Raw genomic sequence first — 22,369 nt, forward strand, 5'->3', positions numbered from 1 at the left:
ATTTTCCTGTCACAGGCGGGAATGGCATTTTACTGGATTAAAACATTGGATTTATTACCATCAAAGTATTTGGCCATTGCTGATTTTTTCCATATGGATCTCCTGTACACTGTTATGTGCAGTTTGGAGAGTAACCCTGGGGCCATTTATGTACTTAAGATAAACAATTACACTAGTACAAGAAAAGGGCTCCTGTCTATATATATATATATATATATATATATATATATATATATATATATATATATATAAAGCATCTTTTAAAGCAGTAGATCAGTGCATCTCTGCTTTGTGAAAAACTGAGAGATTTGCATCGCAACTGAAAAGAAGCAAGCCACAGATGCTTAAATGCAGTGGTAGTCCTGACAGTAAAATACTGTACTGTAATGTCCTTTTAATTCAAAGGCCATTACACGTAACACTGCACGGCAGTTAAACTAGGCGAGCGCTTCTCAAGTATACTGTAGTCAAATGGATTCTGCAGCCTTGAGTAAACATAATCGTGATCATATAACAAGCTGCTTACCCACGAGGACTTGTTTTGATTGTTTTTATGTGTTGTCCTCAGTGATTGAGCACCACTGACATTTGTATTCTGTATTGAAACTGCTGATGCGTGGAGGTGCTTTTGCTAATTGTAATGTGACGTGGCCAAGGGCAGTGTAAATGATCAGGCTGGAGTCTTGATTAACAGTTTAAAACTGGTGTTGGTTTTATTTTTCTTATAGTGCGATGGGGAGACAACCACTAATAAAATAAACCTAGCTGTCAGTTGGAGCACTAACTAAACAATACCTTGTGTGGTCCCTGTCTGATGTCTAGACTGATAAGCCGTTTACCCAAATCAAAACAGTTCATACCCCCCCCCCCCCCCCCACCCCCCCCCCCCCGGAGCTACACATGTACTGTGATTGCTTTGCTTATTTGCACAGTGTAGAACTGGAACAAACAGATCTCTTACTCACTCTTTGGTTTTGCTTCCTCAGTACACACACGTCCACTTCCTTACTCCTCTATACCTCATCACAAAGCTATCAGCTAAGCCCATTTTATCGAGGCATCATTAACTTTAGCAAGCAGTTAACCAATTGACCATTTTCCTTAATTCTAAGGAAACAACTATGGATTTTCTCAAGGCTTGCATACATGCGGGAACTCGTGACATCTAGTGATCAACCCATTACACTGCAGGGAACAAAGCTCTTATTCTCAAAGTAACATACAGATTCTGCAGCACTTCACAGTAACCATATCCGTCCGCTTTTAAGAATCAAATCATCCAGGACAGATGTGATTCTTATAAAGAGTGTGCTTTATTTGGATCGGAATAATTACACCGTGTAACAATTTTTTTTTTTTTTTTTTTGTTCCTGGGTAGTAAGTGTTATTTCCTAATTGCTTATGCCTCAAAAGTATAGAAAATGTCTATTATTCCCCACAAACTTTGCTTTTGTGACCAGGACAGTGATATTTTGAAATGTACCTATTTTCCAGTAATATAAATAGTAGTATAAATACAGGGGCCTTAAGCCCTCCAGTTCAGTTTAGTTCTGAGATGGCATCAAGGTCATAGGAGACTTCAAAATGGTGGCATTCCTGATGGATCTCCAAAGCAGTTTTACCAAGTTTCCCTGCTATCTTTGCATTTGGGACAGCAGGGACACCAAGGCGCACTACCACAGGCGGGACTGGCCACAGCGGACAGAGTTCTCTGTGGGGAGGAACAACGTCAAGTGAGAGCCACTGGTGGACCCCCGGAAGGTGCTGATGCCACCACTGCACATCAAATTGGGCCTTATGAAACAATTTGTCAGAGCTCTAGATAAGGAGTCGGCAGCCTTCAAGTACCTTCAAGACTTCTTCCCTAAGCTGTCTGAGGCAAAGGTCAAAGCCGGTGTCTTCGTCGGACCACAGATAAAGAAGATCCTGGAGTGCAATGAATTCCCCAAGACGCTCACTAGTAAGGAGAAAGCGGCTTGGAACAGCTTTGTCGCAGTGGTTTGGGGCTTCCTGGGCAATCACAAGGCCGAAAACTATGTGGAGCTGGTTGAGACTCTGGTGAAGAACTACGGCACAATGGGCTGTACGATGTCCCTCAAAGTCCATATCCTTGATGCTCATCTTGATAAATTCAAGGAGAACATGGGAGCGTACTCGGAGGAGCAAGGCGAGCGTTTCCACCAGGATATACTGGACTTTGAACGCCACTACCAAGGACAGTATAACGAGAACATGATGGGAGACTACATTTGGGGGCTGATTCGTGAAAGTGATTTACAGTATAAGCGTAAATCTCGAAAAACTACTCACTTCTAAATCTTTTGTAGTCATTTTTGTATTACTTTAGTATAAATACATGTTAATTTGGATTCATATGTTGTTTTTTTCTAACTTTATGTGAACGAAAAGACACAAATTCGCTTTCTCATTGGAAATAGGTAAATTTCAAAATATCACTGTCCTGGTCACAAAAGTAAAGTTTGTGGGGAATAATAGCCATTTTCTATACTTTTGAGGCATAAGCAATTAGGAAATAACACTTACTACCCAGGAACAAAAATTGTGTTACATAGTGTTATTGTTCTAAAAGAGATTTGTCAAGTTTGTGTCAATATCTATCTGTCTCTCTATCTATCTCTCTATCCCTCTATCTCTATCTATCTAAATAAATTCCAGGTACTTTTTTCCTATTTATTCATACAATTTAAGCAGTTTATTGACCCGTACCTTTAATTGTTTATATGCATTGGAATGAAAGATAATGGGATATAAGCTAATTATTGGTCTGGATGAAAATTATATTTGACACTTAAAGTATCTTTGGAAACATTATTGTTCAGAACTTGCTTGTAAGTCTAATAGTTTTGATCCCTGTCTTAATGCATTTTATCTTTTAGAACTGAACTATTTTGACACGGGAGTTGTACGTTTCTAATAGATTTCAACAGTAACTGCAGGCTCTGTCTTGCCTTTGTGTGTGCCCTTGTAAATGAGGTATTGAAGTGTAGTCTCTGGGTTTTTGCTAGTAAAGTGAAGAATTGTATAAACTACTCTACATAGAACTAGGATGGCCATTTTTAGCTTGACATCTTCTTGTAAACCTCTGTTTGACGTGACATGCTTGTTAAGTTATATGGGTGGAGTCCTACCTTTTTGCTCCGAATAACTTGTGCTTGGTAGGAGAGTAAGACTATGTGTGAAGGCTGTACAGTAACTGTGTTTTTAATGCATGTCTGTTTGGTGATATGCTTCTTGTTTCTGGCTGTTGGTCACATGTAAATGTTCGGTTACAGATTGAACACTATAGATTTGGTGCATGAGAGTTAATAATTGTCTTTCTGAGGTCTACTCGATTAATTACCAGTTCAGCAGCTGGAGTTGACTGAGGCGTACTTACCAGCCGTTACAAATACAATTTCAGTTGATCTTTGCTGAAGCTGATCACCCAGTAGTCTGTACTATACAGAGGTTGAGTGTGCAGTATTTCATATTGGTGTAGGTGTTTGAGATTGAGCGGTCTGCTGCAGTCGTGAGAGAGCTGGAAGGAATGCAAGGACTGTTGGAATTGTGCTGTCCCTGGAGTGCTTGGCCAATTGTTGCCTTTTTTGGCATCCTGCTCAGTTCTGTATTCACCATTTGGGGAGCTTGTCCCATGTGTGTGTCGAGGGCGGGGGGTGACTGTCTTACTGTACATTTACAATCTAGTGTAATTGTGTGTTTGTATAGTTTTGCTTTTGCAGCATGAATGATTGAAAGGTGAAAGGGAACAACTTCTGTATACTGTAGATCTGCTAAAGCGTCCTGGAATTGCTTGCTTTATTACCTTATTAAAAGTCACCCCAATGGGCCATATGGGTTCCATAAGGGAAACGATTACAATCTCACTTTCATGCAGGGTGGCTCAGTTCATTAAAATGATTGGCACAATATATTATCAACACATGCTTTTACAGTTTGAATGCATGCACATAACAATTTCGTTCAAATACATATGGCATCCGGAGGCATGAGAAATAATATTTATATTGAAGAAAGTCTTTATTGCACTTACATGCTGGTCACTTCAGGCAACTTCACTTTGAAAATAATGTCTTGTGGGCGTAGACTGTAACAGAAGGTGGAATCCAGCACTGTATTGTATGTCTGGTCCTGTTGCCGTGGAGGGACCACACAAGGAAATACAAATCATTCTCCTGAAGAGACACATGGAAGTGAAGGTCCACTGAGCTCGCAAGCATTATCTACAGAGCCAACCTCAGTTCACTGTGAGCACGAGAAGGTTGTGCAATGCAGAAACAGTGCGCTTCTGATTAGCTTTCGAGTCCTCATACTTTCCTCCTTTATCTGTTTATAAAGACCAGTACTATATCTAAATGTACCCGTCACATGTACAGCAATATTAAACAGTGCAGCGGACTAAGCAGAGGAACTGAGGGCCTTTTTATTTTTTCATCCAAAAAAGGCTCTGCGATATTTAGTTGTAAGATAAACCTGTTGTAAATCATCCCTGTGTTTAGAGTAAATCCTTAGCTCCAAGAATTTCGAAACTTTCCCGGGTTTAAACTCTGGGCGTCTACCCCTCAGCATTTGCTTAACTCTTATTTGCTTATAACTTATTTGCTTATAACTTGCTGCTTTGATGACCCACAAACCTAAACACTTGGTCAATTGCAGCTTAAATGAGGTTTAAACCTCAAAATGAGTCTTAATTTAGACCACAAAGTTTCATAAAAGCATATTCAATGTTACATCTACTGACTGTAGATGAATTCGCAAGGAAAGGTTACTTAGCAGCATTAGTCTAGAGTGGGTTTAAAACGGGTCTAAAATAAACCACTAAATGGGTGCTGCTAAACCAATTAATTGGTTTAAGTGTTTGGTACGTTTAATTTAGACCAAATTTAATGGTTTAACGGGTTAAACCAAACCCCAATTTAGTACCAAGATAATGGTCTAAATAAGTAGCACGCTGCAATTGACCTTGGAGTTTTCCAGGGAGAGCAGACATCTATTAATGTCATCTATGTAGATGGCACTAACTGGCAAATCTGTCACATTAATTGAAGCATCCCCTTTAAAACTTACTGTATTATTCATTGTGGTGCCTGGCATTCAGCAGATTTATACACATTTAATTAATGCCCAATGTTGCAGAGAAATTACAATAAACTCCTGCATTGCAACAGTTGCTTCCAGAACTTCTTTTGAGAGTGGGGACACAGACTGTGATTGTAGTCAAGAATGTCGTTACTTCATCTTGTAGGAAGTGTCTTGTCAAATGTTTGTACAAAGGAGTGCTGAAGGAATCATTGACTCAAAAATGTTGATGTGCTTTCCTACATCATTCCACAGGCAGTTATGGCATGTGTAAACCAGAGGCTAATCTTGACAACGTGCCTAATTGATTATTCTTTTTCTGCTATAGATATTAAACAGCTATCATCATAAACCCCTGCTAACTTGGCTCAAGAGTAGACCTCATGAACACTGTTTATGTCTTCTGGCATGGGAGGGAGAAAAGAAACAGACTCTATCATGTTTTAAAACAAGCACAGCTTTATGTGTGATTGTGAATCCGTACATTCTATACACAGAATGAGCGTCGTCATACAGGCTTCGTTGTTCATGAAGACTCCATTGTCCTTGCTAAAACAAAAATAAACCAAGTTAAAGAATTTCAGTATACCAAAATCCCATGGGACAGAGAGACAGATATTTTGTTAGTTATCTTTATTTTGGCAGCCTCCTTTGAAAGAATACAAAAATGAAAAAACACTAGCGAGGGATGTCTGTTTTGAACTCCTCCTGTTTCTCAAGTAGAGTTTTCAGGCATTAGTGAAAATATATCCCTTATGATCCTGGATCCTTTTATTTCCATTAATTCAGAATCCAGACTACAAGAAAAAGGAAAGAAGTGTTTCCCCTCTGTGCTGACGGAGATTATAGGTCCATGGCAACGCAGGAATTGAATAGATCAGGATTACTTCTCCACCTGATTGGTAGTGATGTTAAGTGCTGTATCTCCTGTGAAAAAAAAAAAGCACAAGCATATTTTGTTTCTCTACCAAGAATTAAACAGGCTGTTGGCTTCTAAAACAAAAAAAAAGTCCAATATCAGTCTCCCTGTCCTTTCTGGGATAAGAATCTGTCATTTTCAATAATTTTCCTATATTTTTGGTAAGGTAGTACTGTCTGTAGGAAATGTAACAGGAGCTTTTATTAAGGCAATTGTCCCGATTTTTAGTTTTTTTTTGTTTTTTTTTTAAATAGTCGGAGAGCCTAAAATCTGCTCCTTACAGTGGAATATTAGTAGGTCCTGCCTTTCTTTTTTAGCTCATGGGTGACCATCTAGAGCTCATTTGGCTGGCGCAGTGCCATAACCAGCAGAAATCCTGGCTGTACCAATGTCTTTTTGCCTGGGAGTTGCCTCTTCTTCAGGAAAGCCTAACACAAATGTATAGCAGTGGCACTAACAATCGGCTACACGTAGCTGACCTGCTCCTCTTGCTTGCCTCCCTCGTTCTCGGTGAGGAATAAGGTGTCCAGCAGGATAGTGGTGGAAGACTGGATGCATGTTGGTGCAGGCCTTAGGCGCAATGGACTTTGGTAGGGCACTGGACTAATACCATTCCTCATACCATGCTTCATAAAGAGCTTGGAGTTCTCTGCCATGGATGAGCGAAAGGAGATCCTAGTTAATGTCTTGCGATGCACCTTGGGTGGCGTAGACCCACCATAGTCGCAAGTGATGTATCGGCTGAAAGCCTTCCGAAATGTCTTATTGAAGAGTGTGTAGACAAGAGGGTTGATGCCAGAGGCAACATACCCTACCCAGACAAAGATGTCCATTAGCCTGCCTAAAATCTCCTGACTGCAGGTCTCGCAAAACACAGAGGCTACGTTGGTGATAAAGAATGGGCACCACATGACTACAAAGAGGAAGAAGACAATACCCAAGACTTTGGAAGCCCGCTGCTCATTGCTGATGTTCTGCATGGACTTCTTGCCCATGGCTGACATCCTCCTGATAGGTATCTCTTCCCTGGTGATGTGGTTGTTATTGACGCGGACATTGGGTTGGACATTCTCTTTCCTGGAGCTGTCAAGCATGGCCACCTGCTCTGGTGAGGACCCTGATGGTGGCAGCTCCCTTTGGAAGATGGTGGACACAGTTGACCAAGTGAAGCGCTGGTGCGTCTTGAATCTGAGCAGGTAGGCCTTTTTCCGCAGAACCTGGATGGTCAGCAGGTAGATGACCATCATGATGGCCAGCGGGACAAAGAAAGCTGCTGTAGAGCCGAAGATAATGAACCCCCAGAACCGATCGCTGTTCAGCAGACATGTCTTATTTTTGAAGGTGTTGGATTCGTCTTGAAGGCCTTTGATTGGAATGGGAATGGCAATTCCTGGAAGAGAAGAGAGGACAGTTTCACTTGCTTAGTATGTGACTTGCCTGTGTCTTGGTTCTGCATTGCTGAAAGTGCTGTATTGGTATTGTGAGAATGGGTTGCACTATTCTTCCTTCTTAATTAGTGATTTGTTAGTTAATTAATTGGCAAAGAAGGATATGACTTTTTCTTACTTTTAATTAGAAAATGTAATTAGCATAATTGCCTACTTAGTTTAAGGTACTTTCTTAATTCGATTTTTGTATTAAGATTTAGAATTCATTTTTTATATTAACTTCTCAATGCACTATTTCTACTTGTGTAGAGAGTGGGTGTTTTTAAATTCATCCAGTAACCAACCTTCGTGTGATTTAGAGGCATGTAAAAAGTCTGCAGTTCATTTGCAGGCACCAAAGTGGCGTGCCAGGGGACTGGTAAATGAGAGGGGGAAATTAAAATGTTTGTGTTATACTGCAAAACGGACTCTTAAATACACAATAAAGAAACTTGTTTTGTTACTAAAATAGAAAGAACATCATGAGTGCCTGATCATTTTGTTTCAGCTATCGGCTTCATAAAATGTTGGGTTCCTTTATTTTACTTTATTTATTTATTTATTTACTTACTTACTTGAGTTTCAGCATCTCATTTGCATCGTCCGAGAAAGCCATTTTAAAGTTAATTGTCTTGCGTATTCTAGTCAGTGATATCTGTCTTAACACATCTTAAATAAAGTGAATTGCTGAGGTCAGACGGGACTGTAGATGGTTATATTGGTAGAAACTCTTCCCTGGTAGTGAGTTCAGGGCTGAGGTGCAACAAACATAGTGATGTTATCCTGTGAGTCCTGTGAAGCTCCGCCAAGAAGCTGTAGCCAACTTCTAATATTAATGTTCGGGCAGCCCAGTCCAATATAATAGTCTGTTCCATTTATAAAACCTATACTGTTTTTTTTTCTTTTAATACATGTATTTATATCCCTAGATGCTAGTAATATGTTTAACAGAATTTCTTCTGACCTCAGTAATTCTTACAATAAAAAGGGTTCAGTGGTCAGTCAGAAATGAAGTATGCTTTCCCAAATGATTCATGAAGTAGGTACAGGTAAAGAGTTTAAGTTTTGAATATATAGCTTTTTTTTTGTTGTTATTTTGCCTTTGTTTAAGAATGAGTCATTTTTCTGCCGATCTTGCATTACGTAGTTAAGACTTGGTAGCTGCAGGGTTACAGGTTTGGTGGTGAAACAAACATGCATCTTGATTAGATAATTTAGATTTATTTTATACTACTGGAGTCCTGTTTTAATCAGTGTAACGTGGTCTGTTGTCCAGCATGTGCGATGCGTGTCTCTGTCTTGTGAAACAGATGTGGAGGCACAGTGATTTATTTGATCCCTGTCTAAACGTTGTGATGTTTAGGTAATGGGAATGTCGCTCAATGAACCATGGGCCAGTGGTTTAGATGGAATGCTTTCTTTACACACAATACGTATCCTTTTGTTGGAGGATTCATAAAAGGATATACAATTATATAGAGAACTGAAAGCAATTTCTTGACTAACATAAACATGATCCTTTAGTACTGGCCACGTACACCAACTGTGTAGAGAACCCAGAATTAAAAGTTACTTAATCCCAGATGTACTGTGCTGTCAAGTAAGTTTGCCTTCTGCAAGATTCCAGTATTCCCGAGTTCTGTGTTCAATTTACTGACTTGCATATCCCAGTTCTGTGCCCCTCTCTAAATGGTTCCCAAGCGTGTTAAGCAACATGATATCACAACTGCTGTACTTCCTGTATTAACGAATGAGGCCAATGAGGACTGAGCCCCAACCCGGACCCCTGGGTTAAGTTTGAGGATTGTGTGTGTGTGTGTGTGTACGGACAACATATTTGCATTATTCATTTCCCTATAGCATATTATACTGTACATGCACATAATACGTTTTAACTGGCTGCTATATATTGCTCAAATTTTCCCGAAAGAGGCCCTGTGTTTTTTTTTAATTGCACTGTTGAGCTAGCTGTAACTTTTTTCATTGCTCTGTAAATACAGAGTTGCATTTAACTTTAACGGTCCTATAACTGCATTCTTCTTTCTATGGCCTTATGGTAAATATTCCCTATTTCAATGTGTGGAAGCAAATTACCATTTGCCATTATTTAAAACCGGTATACCTAGCACCTAGTTTCTCTTGTCTCATGCAGTAATTAAAATAAATAAATAAATAAATAAATGTAATAAATGATGGTTACCAAATTAGGTCAAAAATGCATTTGTTTTAAACGGAGACCTGTTAAGGAACTTTCTTGAAAAGCTCCAAGTCAAGAATGGTACAATAGGACCAGTTGCCAAAATCTTCCAGTGAGCAGCTGTGAACATGCTTTCAGATAACAGCTTAATGTGTATGAATGGTTTATAGAATATCTGACCAACCAAACTAACAAGACAGTAGGTGTGGTGTACTATATAGGACTGGGTTAGGTCTAGGTCTGTGGGATGACTGCCAAGATGCAAGTGTTAAATAAATATTCTGTGGATAGCTGTCCAGAAGAAAGCTAAGTTTGTACTTTCGTAGAAAATGATTGCAAGGGTGGGGAGTTCACTGTATGCTCTGCTTTGACATGTGGAAAGATGCATGATCATTAATGCACTGATTCCAGCCAAGTACAATCAAAAATGAATACAGTGCTGAAATGTTATGTTTTAAAACCAACATTATTTCATATTGAAAGCCCAGAGCCAGTTTGCCACTCAATGCAAACAATATTTTAGAATGTGACATGTTGCAAAACTTCGGCAGATCCTATGAAGGCACGGAAGTATTGTATTCCTTCATATTTTATTTTGTAAATTCAACAAGGTTATTTGTTATTGTAGAAAAAAAAACAACAACAATTGTGCAAAAGCTTTAAATGTCATCCCATAAAGCTGGCGCTTAACCACTACTAGCCCAGACAGGCCACTAGCTAGTTATCTTTCCTATTGAGTGTGGCTATAATGATGCAAAAGCACTGCCCTGCCTCCATAGCTGAGTGGGATTGATCATAAAGCACTGCCCTGCCTGCATAGCTGACTGGGATTGATCATAAAGCACTGCCCTGCCTGCATAGCTGACTGGGATTGATAATAAAAATGACAGCTTGCTGCTGATTACACAAGAGCAGGGGATTTGACCCCCTTCACTTTGCCCCAATTCCTTTCCTAGCTCTGATTAAGAACCTTTCCCTAAATCAACTCAAATGAGATCTCTGTCTAAATATTGCAAATCCACCAATCCACCCTGCTTGCATTCAGACATTATTTGTCTTTTTCTGAGAAAACAAACCCTAACGGGTCAAATGCAGGTCTGCAAAGGTCATGTAGATCATGAAATTGCCAGGCATTTTTACAAGGTGCTTTTTTAAAAAAATAATAATTTCAGACTATATCGGCAGTTTCCTGTTGTGTTTTCAGAGCAGGGTATTTACCTTTTTAGCCTGGCTGTGGGAAATGTAGAACGTCCTTGGAAAACAGAAAGTAAAACCTAGCAGAAGACGTCTCTGTTCTGTTTCAGAGTGATCGACTTCACTAATTTGGTCGAAGTGACCTGCTACTCTTTTTTTCCATTTTTAATGAACACATGCTAGCGTGTTCAAATAGACAAAATAGGAAAAGGATTGCCTGCAAGTTCAATGCCTCAAAGCAATTAGTTAAGCAAGTGTTCCTCATGTTCGTGCCAACACCGCAATGATCTCGTATACAAATTAGCAGACTTGTTTTACACACTCCAGATCATACTCTTGTAAAAGCTTGACACTGCTTTGCTTTTGAGTAAAAGTTGGAAGTTAACAGAATACAGCTTTTAAACAGTTTTGTATGTATGGTGGTAGTGGCTTTCATTGGATTATTGCATTACGAAAATGGAGTTGAGTGGCTACATCTCTTTACAGTGTTTAAGCAATATTATTTTGCCTTGGTACAGATGCATGCATATGCTAAATGGATCAGACCTCTTACCTATAGAAATCAGCCACACCACGGCTATCTTGCCCATGGCTTTAGCTCTTGATTTGAACTGGCTGTGCTGAATGGGCTTCTTGATGGCGATGTAGCGATCCAGGGAGATTGCACAGAGATGCATGATTGAGGCTGTGGAGAAGAGAACGTCCAGGAATATCCAGATAGGGCAGAGTGAGGTGGGCAGAGGCCACTCGGAGTCTGAAAACCAGAGCACAAGATCGAGAGGAAGCTGTCACTTGACCAGTTCTTAGGAATATGCCAGGCACTGCAATCAAGTGTCTGATGTTTTCAGCTTACTTGTTTATCAAGTAAATACAATGTGAGTTTAGATAAACCTGTGATCTTCCCAGAAACATATGAAGTAAAATTGTTATAATATGAAGTCTCTTGCAGTTGAGGGTTGTTGCACTTGTACACTTTGTGGGTAGATTAGTCTCACTAGCCAGGGATTTAGGCAGCTGCATTGTTAAGATGCTTTTTAGGTGGTGTATTTGCATACTTTTTGTCACTGTTCAGTGTTTTCCCTGGAGCCTCGTTGGCTGCTGGCTCAGTAGTTGGCACACTTGACCTCCTAATGTAATGATCCGAGCGCTTTTTTTTTTTTTACTGGGTTCTTTCTTGCAAGTGCCATTTATTAAGTAATCAGGCAAGAGTGTACACTGGAAATTTTGTTAAGTTTGATGGTAAAACATTTTCTTTATCGACGAAAACCAAAACCAAACTTAATTCTGTGCAAGAAAACCGAAATGGTTTGATACTAAGTTACTAACTGATGTTTGCTAATGGAGCTCTACAGTCACCTTGTGGAAGGGCACACTGCTTTAGTGGGAGGCAGATTAATAAATGGGTCTATATAGTTAGAAACATTGATAAAGAAAAGCCACTGAAAGAAAGCAATTTACTTCACCCAGTAGACCTCGATCCGTACACAATGCATTGCCCTGCAGTGCACAAATAGTGAACCGAAGCAAAACCTGAAACGCTTTTAAAAAATCATCAAAACTGAAACATGTTTGAGCCTATATCTATATCCGATTTAAATCTGTTTTAATTGGTGTATTTGCTGTTTTTTGCTTAACGTGCAGTGGTGAGCTGATCTAGGAAAGGTGCCATTGGTAGCTTGGGTCACATGTAATAGTTTTCATCTGAACCCCTGTGTTTATGTAATATGTTTGAAGACATTACCCGAGAAGTAATTTTGTTTTTGTATTTAGCTGTGTCTGGTGAAACTTTGTTTTTCCGAATGCAAACCCCAACAGAAACAGCTGCATGACAGGCTTCAACAGGACAACGAATTGGACATGTAAATGTATGATTTGAAATATAAATACATTTTTTTAATGAGACGATTTTTTAAGAGATAAGCTTCTCGGAATTCGACGGCAGTGATCTGAGCCAGCTATTTTCATCAACGCTACGTTTGTGGTTGGCAGCTGAGTTTGTCTTATCTGATCACAAATACATTCTCAGTCCCTATCTGATCTTTTAGAATTCTGTACATTTGAGGCTTCATTTTATATTACACAAGATAACTGCCTTAATGCATTGTAGTCTCCTTTTCAGCTTAAGAATAGGAAGCCTCTGTGTTTCATTTTATTTCTGTTGTACAGCATAAAAGTTCCCTATTATTATTATTATTATTATTATTATTATCATTATTATTATTATTATTATCAGTCGTAAACAAATACATTTTACAAAGGAGAATAAAACAAGTTAAAGATTTGTCAGAATCCATCTTATTTTTATTCTGCTTTTAGAACAATTAATTTATTTAAATTAATAATGTGGATCGTAATTACAGACAAAGATATAATAGTATTGTGGATGCGAACATTACCTGCCATTTTCTATCTTTTAAATTAGGAACACTGTGCTTTTTTTTTTTTTTTTTAATGATGTGAATAGTGTTTAGCAACCAATACAAATAAAATGACTGAAATATGGAATTGTAGATGGCTTCCGACACACCAATATTTGAAGAAACTAAGACAGGAACCCATGTGAATGCAATTATCCCTGCTGTGTTTATTTATACTGTAAAGTTTTTTTTGTTTGTTTGTTTTTTGAGATGGTAGCATTTTGTTTACAGGAAGCCCTTCATGTACATTAAAAGCAGTTTGCAATTACGAAAAAGCCACTTGATAAATCATTAAAAGTGCGCTGCATTTTACTTGTTTTAATCCTGTATACATTTTTTTTTTTTTTCCCAAACATCCTTGCCAGATTTTATAATATAGCCTCAGTTGAAAATGTTTGTGTGACTCTGGCATCTGGAGGATCCTGACAGTCTTCTTTTAAAAAAAATAAAAAAATAAAAAAATTGTGTGTGCAGTGACCGAGAAACTTGTCTTTCTCCGGAGGGCAGACACAAAGGGTTTGAAACTAACCTGAACGCATACTCTCTCTTCATTTATTCTGCTTGGGTTGGAAAAATGAATACAAATCACTGTTCCAGAAACAAGTAGCTCCATTATATGAAACCTCTTTTTATTTTTTTGGTAGGTCATAAAAAGCTGAGCGAGACCTCCAGATGTGAAAGCAGGTTACCAGAATAAATTAGTGAATAGCTGCATCAGTATTGTAAATGCTGGTTGCAAAAGGGCTACAGTTCCCATTTCATTACTAAAGTGCTAAATCTACCACCAATTCTATCTATCTATCTCTATCTATCTGTATCTCCAAGGGTCTGCAGTGTCTCTGTTTGATATATAAGGGTTACAAGGGCAGTTCAGCAGCAGTGTTTTCACAGACCAGTCACTAACGCTGTAACCCTGTTACATAAATAATGTTATTGTCAGAATAAGTTGGCAATGGTTGCAGACTTTCATATAGGCTTTCTAGTAGCCCAGCAAAGTTAATTGAAGTCGGGTATGTTCTAAATTGCTTAATGAGCTTGGTTTCACTACGTGTGTGTGTGTGTGTCTGTGTGTGTGTGTGTGTGTGTGTGTGTGTGTGTGTGTGTGTTCCTAATTGTTTCAGACACCTGTTTAATTTGATGAGAGCAGGGTTAGGGTTAGGGTGAAATAAAATCCCTTTGTTTGGTAAGGCTGAGAAGGTTCTCTGGGTTTTTGAGACTAGCTTCTCTAAATCGCCAACAAAAAGTAAAGGTTAAATATTTTAACTTTCTAAAGTAAATTAAGTTCATTTAAAGAGTCTTTTGACCATGTTTATTGTTATTTTTCCTCTCTCTCTCTCTCTCTCTCTCTCTCTCTCTCTCTCTCTCTCTCTCTCTCTCTCTCTCTCTCTCTCTCTCTCTCTCTCTCTCTCTCTCTCTCTCTCTCTCTCTCTCTCTCTCTATATATATCTATATATATATATATATATATATATATATATATATATATATATATATATATATATATAATATATACATTATTTTTTTACTGTATCACAAGACTATTTTTGGACTTTTTTTGTTTTTGGAGTGTTTTTTACTTTATATATATATATAATGTGTGTGTGTGTGTGTGTATATATATATATACAGTGCCTTGCGAAAGTATTCGGCCCCCTTGAACTTTGCGACCTTTTGCCACATTTCAGGCTTCAAACATAAAGATATGAAACTGTAATTTTTTGTGAAGAATCAACAACAAGTGGGACACAATCATGAAGTGGAACGAAATTTATTGGATATTTCAAACTTTTTTAACAAATAAAAAACTGAAAAATTGGGCGTGCAAAATTATTCAGCCCCCTTAAGTTAATACTTTGTAGCGCCACCTTTTGCTGCGATTACAGCTGTAAGTCGCTTGGGGTATGTCTCTATCAGTTTTGCACATCGAGAGACTGAAATTTTTGCCCATTCCTCCTTGCAAAACAGCTCGAGCTCAGTGAGGTTGGATGGAGAGCATTTGTGAACAGCAGTTTTCAGTTCTTTCCACAGATTCTCGATTGGATTCAGGTCTGGACTTTGACTTGGCCATTCTAACACCTGGATATGTTTATTTGTGAACCATTCCATTGTAGATTTTGCTTTATGTTTTGGATCATTGTCTTGTTGGAAGACAAATCTCCGTCCCAGTCTCAGGTCTTTTGCAGACTCCATCAGGTTTTCTTCCAGAATGGTCCTGTATTTGGCTCCATCCATCTTCCCATCAATTTTAACCATCTTCCCTGTCCCTGCTGAAGAAAAGCAGGCCCAAACCATGATGCTGCCACCACCATGTTTGACAGTGGGGATGGTGTGTTCAGGGTGATGAGCTGTGTTGCTTTTACGCCAAACATAACGTTTTGCATTGTTGCCAAAAAGTTCGATTTTGGTTTCATCTGACCAGAGCACCTTCTTCCACATGTTTGGTGTGTCTCCCAGGTGGCTTGTGGCAAACTGTAAACGACACTTTTTATGGATATCTTTAAGAAATGGCTTTCTTCTTGCCACTCTTCCATAAAGGCCAGATTTGTGCAGTATACGACTGATTGTTGTCCTATGGACAGAGTCTCCCACCTCAGCTGTAGATCTCTGCAGTTCATCCAGAGTGATCATGGGCCTCTTGGCTGCATCTCTGATCAGTCTTCTCCTTGTATGAGCTGAAAGTTTAGAGGGACGGCCAGGTCTTGGTAGATTTGCAGTGGTCTGATACTCCTTCCATTTCAATATTATCGCTTGCACAGTGCTCCTTGGGATGTTTAAAGCTTGGGAAATCTTTTTGTATCCAAATCCGGCTTTAAACTTCTCCACAACAGTATCTCGGACCTGCCTGGTGTGTTCCTTGTTCTTCATGATGCTCTCTGCGCTTTAAACGGACCTCTGAGACTATCACAGTGCAGGTGCATTTATACGGAGACTTGATTACACACAGGTGGATTCTATTTATCATCATTAGTCATTTAGGTCAACATTGGATCATTCAGAGATCCTCACTGAACTTCTGGAGAGAGTTTGCTGCACTGAAAGTAAAGGGGCTGAATAATTTTGCACGCCCAATTTTTCAGTTTTTTATTTGTTAAAAAAGTTTGAAATATCCAATAAATTTCGTTCCACTTCATGATTGTGTCCCACTTGTTGTTGATTCTTCACAAAAAATTACAGTTTCATATCTTTATGTTTGAAGCCTGAAATGTGGCAAAAGGTCGCAAAGTTCAAGGGGGCCGAATACTTTCGCAAGGCACTGTATATATATATATATATATATATATATATATATATATATAATATAAATATATGATTCATTTATTTATTTATTTTTCTTTCTCTTTGAAAACCGACGTTCTGCTGGCAACTCCTTCCAGGGAGTGGTGAGACCGGTCTATGACTGTTCATCTCATTTTAGTTCTAAATTTTCCAGGGAGTGGTAAGACCAGTCTATGACGGTTCTACATTTTTTTTTTCTTCCAAGAAAATTGTTTGTGGTTTTTTTTTCTTTTTTACACAGTGCAGAGACTGAACTGAACTTAAGTTATTAACTGTTCTGCTCAAAATAAATTATAAGTGGTTGGGGAAACAACAGTGACGATTACTTTTGGGTATATACGTGTTTCTCTGGTTATTGTTGGTTGGTTTGCTGCAGTGTCAGTATTCGTCTGTGTTTGAGGGTTCTATGTCGTTTGTATGTCTGTTACAATACACTTGAATTTGATGAATTTAAACTTTCCCTCCTAAAGTAGGGTTTTTTTTTTGGTCTGACAGTTTTCTAATTTGGGGAGGTTGTTACAACATTTCTTGCAAGGCCTTCCCAAATAAAACGCTCCCTTGCTGGGGTACTTCAGCTGAAACGTTTATAGACGGGGATGCCTTGCAGTTTTCTAGGTTAACAGAAACTAGCATGTGATCATCCAGCCAGCAGCACTGCTAATGCTGACACTCTCTGCATTAGCAGGACCACGTCCCTTGGGTGTAGGGTGGTGTTGGGTGGCTTGCCCATCTTGGAGCCAGAAGTACACAGGCTTGCATTCGGAGGGGCAGACCCTGGCTTCCTAGAATGTACTTTAGGAGCATTGTGAGCATGTTTTTTTTTTTTGTTTAGCCAGAGTTCCTTCTGCTTTGCAGATGTTCAAGATCAAAACCTGTCAAAGGTTTTTCTTGCTCAAAGAAAAAGGTTCTACACAAGGCTTACCTTGTGCATTAAATAGGGTTTTAATTATGAGAATTTGGAATTGCATTGACTTTTTATTCAAAATATCTGGAAATAAGGATTTAGGCAACATTCAATTTTTTTATTGAAAAACTATAAAGTTTTATAAAAAAAAAAAAAAAAAAAAAGTAATTATTTATGCATGGGACTGAAAAAGCCAATATTGATCCACTTACATTGCAACTAATTCAGATATTGATGTAAACTACTGAAAATAATTTTATTAAACGTAATGATCTCCCTATTTTATTGTGGTGTTAATACAGTCGGGTGTTTCTTTTATCGACATGGCTGACTCCCCTCGGCTACCAGACGTTTAGTCTACACTTCCTTTCGCTGTAACTAGCGGTTCATCTTTTGTCTGCTCGCTCGTATTGATCATCTGGGCTGCGCACCAAATAAAACAAAACTGTCTTTGTCTTTCCGCCATGTAGGCTGTGTTTGGTTATCTTGTACCGTCTGCTTACCCAGTTCTCTGTTCAATTTCTTATAATAAATAAACTGAGAACTCACTTTGAATAATTTATTTATTTATTTATTTATTTATATATATATATATATATATATATATATATATATATATATATATATATATATATATATATATATATATATATATATATTATATATATATATATAAAAATAATAAATAAATATAAATAAATAAATTATAATTTTAATGATCTTGCAGCTGAAGATCCATGCACGAGACACAGACACACACACACATTTGTGCACCTGTTGCATACTTACTGAAGAGCACAGTGGTGAGAGCAATGGGCATGACCAAGAGCCCAACCAGCAAGTCTGCCACCGCCAGCGACATCAGGAAGTAATTGGTGGCGTTCTGCAGCTTCCTCTCCAGCGAGACAGCCAGGATCACCAGTATGTTGCCTCCGAGGGTGGGGATGATGAACACAATGATGAGCAGGGCAGCCCAGCACAGTTCCTCTCCTCCTCCTCCTTGGGCAGCCCCCGGCGCCCCCACCAGTGCACTCGGCCTTGGTGGCTGGAAGGACGATGCATAGGAGGAATTGGCAGCTAGGACGAAAGGCCACTGCATCTGGCTGTCCTGCAGAGAGATGCTCCCACCATGCTCTGACATGTCTTTGTTGTTCACGTGTTTCCCTGTCTTCGCTGGTCCCGGTGTATCCTGGGGCTTAGCCAGCATGGTCACAGGGCCCGCGGTCCAAGGGGGTCTGCAGTTTGCTGGGTTTCAATCTATAAGGCAGGCGGGTGGGCAAGCCAGAACCAAAACTAAAGATTTAAGAATAAAAATCTACTGAGGTTTTAATGACTTGTTTTGTACGACATCATTAAGCTGTAATCTCCTAGTCGTCACTGTGCTGTATTTCCAAATAGAAAGAGACCAGAAATGTTATTTCTTTAGTAATGTGCAATCTGTTGTGTGAAAATAATAGGTTTGCTTTTGTTTCAAGTGCCACTGTATAGCGTATCTGGGAAATGTCTCTTGTTTGTTTGAGGCCAGGCTTCTTTCCTAAATACAAAGGTACAGGAAAAACAACACACTTTAAGGAAGTACTTTTTTAGAATTTGTAGTTGTTTTTTTTTATATATATATTTTGTTGTCTTTTTTAATTTGATGCCTTGTATGTGTAGTGTGGTTACTTTTTATCTCCAAGTCAAACAGTGTAACTGTGTGAACAGTTCAACATTTTCATTATTGACATTTAGGTCTGGTGTATCAACCACCAACAACCAGCAAAGTAATTGGAAGTGTCGTGAAATAACTGAGTTAGTGAATTCTCAGAAATATTATTATTTAATAAACAAACTTGCAATTGGGCCCCATGACTGAGTTCCTGGTTTAATATCATTCGACCAGTCTGTCTTTTGAACAGCTGCTAACTAACCTGGCTCTCTGGTTCAGGTTTGTGCTCTCTGTAGGTTTACGGCATTAGATTATCTGTCTAAAATCCCAACACAACTAATAATCTTGTGCTACAGTGTGCTGGCTGTGGGCTCAGAATATTCAATTCTTAGGATTTCATTTGCTTGCCCTATTTACCGGTAAAGGTGTTTTGTATTTTGTACTGCACTTGTCTTGTTCCTTTGCACCAGGCAGAAAAGTCAGAGCTATGAATCCCTAATTCTGGGAAGCGGTCTGAAAAGTGGTGTTCTTTGCAGTAATTTCACTGTTTTCAACCGCCTAAGGACAGTGTCAATTTTGTCAAATATGTAACATTGCTTCAGAGACAAATCTGTCAATTTAGGATCCTGTTTTAAAATATATTTTATTTATTAAGCACTTAAACTAAATAAAAAGCCATGTCCCTGCTTTTAAAAGAGCTATTAAATGAGGTCAGTATTTAAAGAATAACCCTTGTCGCATCGGCATACAGATTAACAGTCTGAAAAGGGACTTGCATAGCAAATGACATTACCTGTTACTTTGATGGTTTGAAATAATAAAAAATGATCATGTAGTACAAATACTGTATTGAACATTTTATTATTTTTGTGACTGAAGTATAAATTGCAGGAAAGCAGCAGACCTGATTTTGTATTTATTTAATCCGAGCATCTTTCTGAATGTTGTCTTTACTACACTCGCTCATACTTCTTTTAAATTCCTCCTAGATATTATTTTCTTTTAACATGTTTACCTGTAAGCGATACTCCAGTTCAGAGCCGCATCATTTCTTCCCCTCGGTGCTGAAATCAATCCAGTGAGTATGGGCAAACCAAGCAATCCACTTCTCTGTTCGATTTAGAATATCGCAATGTCTTTTTATGGTTAAGCAGTTTTAAGTAGACTTTCTACTTAAACTTTTTCAAGAATCTTGACAAGTTAGGAGTTTTATTTACTTTTTGTTTTGTTTTACATCCCGGCTCTTCCTATGTCTGTTCTTCACATTTCTTTAAAATGACCCGGTGTCTTGTATATATGCTTATTTCTGTGTCCCCTTTCCGTCTTCCTTTTTTTTTTTTTTCTCTATTTTCAGTGGGTCATTCAGTGGTTGCACTAAGCTTAGCTGCGTGGCTCAGGTTTTAAACTTGCAGCAGACAGACTGAGCTTCTCTGTACTCTTGCTCGTTGCGCTCTCTCTCTCCTCCCCAACGGGCTGCGAGAAAACAGAATGTCTTGCAGCTGGAATGAAGCCAGCTGTTCTGGGAGGTGATTTCCTTCAACACAGCAGACCTGCTGTTTATACACGTCCTTCTCTGCTTCATACTCTCCTTGAACAAGTGGGGTGGGGGTGGACGTTCAGTGGAAATTAACTGCTTCCCAAATACAGCATGTTGACTTGGGCAGTCTGAGCTATTGATCATTACAACACAATTCAATACAGGTATCCAAGACTGCAATGCTAAACCACACTCACACGTTATATATTATTATAGTGTATATATGTATATGTGTGTGTGTGTGTGTATAGTTTAGGTCATTTTGTGGTTGACAACTCTACTTTGAAGAAGATAAGTGAATTTAATCCCCTGCCATTAGAAAGGCATTGGATTTAGACTACCGACTGCACTTAATATCTCTTTGTTCTCATGTGAGTGGGTATATATAGTCTCTTAGGCCTGCTTTGGTAAGGTGGTCCAGTGTGGTATATACTGTTAATTCTTTATGAAGAGACAGCCAGTACTGTAGACTATGATGTATATTTTGCTGTTTGTTTGTGATATAGACAGCTCTTGGGTAGAGACTATTCTGGCTCATGATTTGGTGTGTTTTAGTTGGATAATCTGTTTGGTCTATGCTGATATAAAGTTTTTCTATGATGCCAAGCTTTGATCTTCTATTGTTTCTAAGAATCAACCGATTTTTATATTTATTTAAGCAATATAAACAACTGAAATTGCTCCATATCAGGGCTCGTTCATGGAACATTTCCAGGCTCTGATAAGCTCTAATTATCCTTCTGTTCATTGGCGCCTCATTCAAATAAATCACCAAATGTGAGGTGACACAACAGAGTTTTTTGTAAACCTCAAGCAATCTTGCTCCTTCCTTAATGGGAACTGTTAAGAGTTATGTATCCTGTGAAGATTTATCCAAGGTCCTTGTCTCTGTCTTCCGCACACTTAACCCTTCTAGGGCTGGGCTTCCACTTCGTCCTGCCCCTCTTAATGTTATCTAGTCCATTTATCAACAGCTACGACTGACTGCATGCTGGCTCGGCTCAGCAGAATGTTTTCAGTGAAACCACCGAGTGCTGAACTGCAGCTGGCTTAAAGGCTTTGAAGTCTCATTACCAGTGTGGAGATCAGTCAGGTCCTATAGATTGTGTTCTGGTTGTGGTTTATTTCAAAGCAATATAGGGCGAACATTTTTTCTAAGAATGAGTATTGTTTAGTTTTTTTAAATATGTATATTTAAAAAAAATAAATAAATAAAAAAATAATGTACACACCTGAATCGTAGTCTGTTCTTTAGAATAGCATTCTTTAGAACCTAATGTGACCATAGAACAAAATATATGTAATATATATATAATATCCCAGTTCACTGCATCTGGAATCTAATGGCATATTGTTTGTCGCACATCCCTTGGTGCACAAAAACTTGTAATGCTTGGTGTATTCTTAAAGATCCCTTAAGAGTGTACAGTGTATTTTTGCCAGTCAGTTGCCAGAATAGTTCCAACCCCTGACACAGACCTTCCAGTGATGGCTGTTTTGTGATTCATTTAAAACTGCAGACAGGCAGCTGGGGGTGGGCATTGAGAAGAGGGTTACTGCTGGATTGAATAAGCTTTCTTTTTTAATAATAAACTAGGGGATCGAGACCCTTTCTGGAGATCGTGTATTGCTTTGGAGCATAATCATTTGTAATGGTACATAATGGTGACTGGACTCTGTTGAATACAAATGAAGGATTTAGCCTTCATGTAATTAAAGTGAACTGATCTTTTGTTATTATTTGTTATTATTT

General features: G+C 38.6%; 2 protein-coding genes across 5 annotated transcripts in view; one reads left to right on the top strand and one right to left on the bottom strand.

The window, feature by feature from the left end:
- Positions 1-22,369, top strand: part of LOC117423054 (26S proteasome non-ATPase regulatory subunit 1) — a 55,266-nt gene that overhangs the window by 10,735 nt on the left and 22,162 nt on the right. The gene's annotated exons all lie outside the window — the stretch shown is intronic.
- LOC117423055 (5-hydroxytryptamine receptor 2B-like) lies at positions 6,238-20,586 on the bottom strand. 3 transcript variants are annotated; one of them, XM_034038438.3, is made up of 4 exons: positions 20,095-20,586; positions 18,221-18,688; positions 11,388-11,588; positions 6,238-7,406 (listed from the first exon to the last, which is right to left on the bottom strand). In XM_034038438.3, exons 2-4 carry the CDS (start codon positions 18,636-18,638, stop codon positions 6,481-6,483), a joined length of 1,545 nt encoding a protein of 514 aa, XP_033894329.2. In that variant the 5' UTR covers positions 18,639-18,688; positions 20,095-20,586; the 3' UTR covers positions 6,238-6,480. The 3 variants fall into 3 exon arrangements, with proteins under 3 accessions (XP_033894329.2, XP_033894328.2, XP_033894330.1); XM_034038437.3 differs by having other exon boundaries at positions 18,221-18,724; XM_034038439.3 differs by having other exon boundaries at positions 18,221-18,965.

Source organism: Acipenser ruthenus, chromosome 17, assembly GCF_902713425.1.
Source record: "Acipenser ruthenus chromosome 17, fAciRut3.2 maternal haplotype, whole genome shotgun sequence".
Classification (NCBI taxonomy): Eukaryota; Metazoa; Chordata; class Actinopteri; order Acipenseriformes; family Acipenseridae; genus Acipenser; species Acipenser ruthenus.

Bases quoted from the DNA above. Each gene is read 5' to 3' on its own strand.
- LOC117423055 (XM_034038438.3), bottom strand. From the start codon at position 18,638: ATGCTGGCTAAGCCCCAGGATACACCGGGACCAGCGAAGACAGGGAAA. The intron at 11,589-18,220 runs GTAAGTATGCAA...TCTGGTTTTCAG, and splicing joins TCTCACCACTGTGCTCTTCA to ACTCCGAGTGGCCTCTGCCC. The intron at 7,407-11,387 runs GTAAGAGGTCTG...CTTCTCTTCCAG, and splicing joins GGTGTGGCTGATTTCTATAG to GAATTGCCATTCCCATTCCA.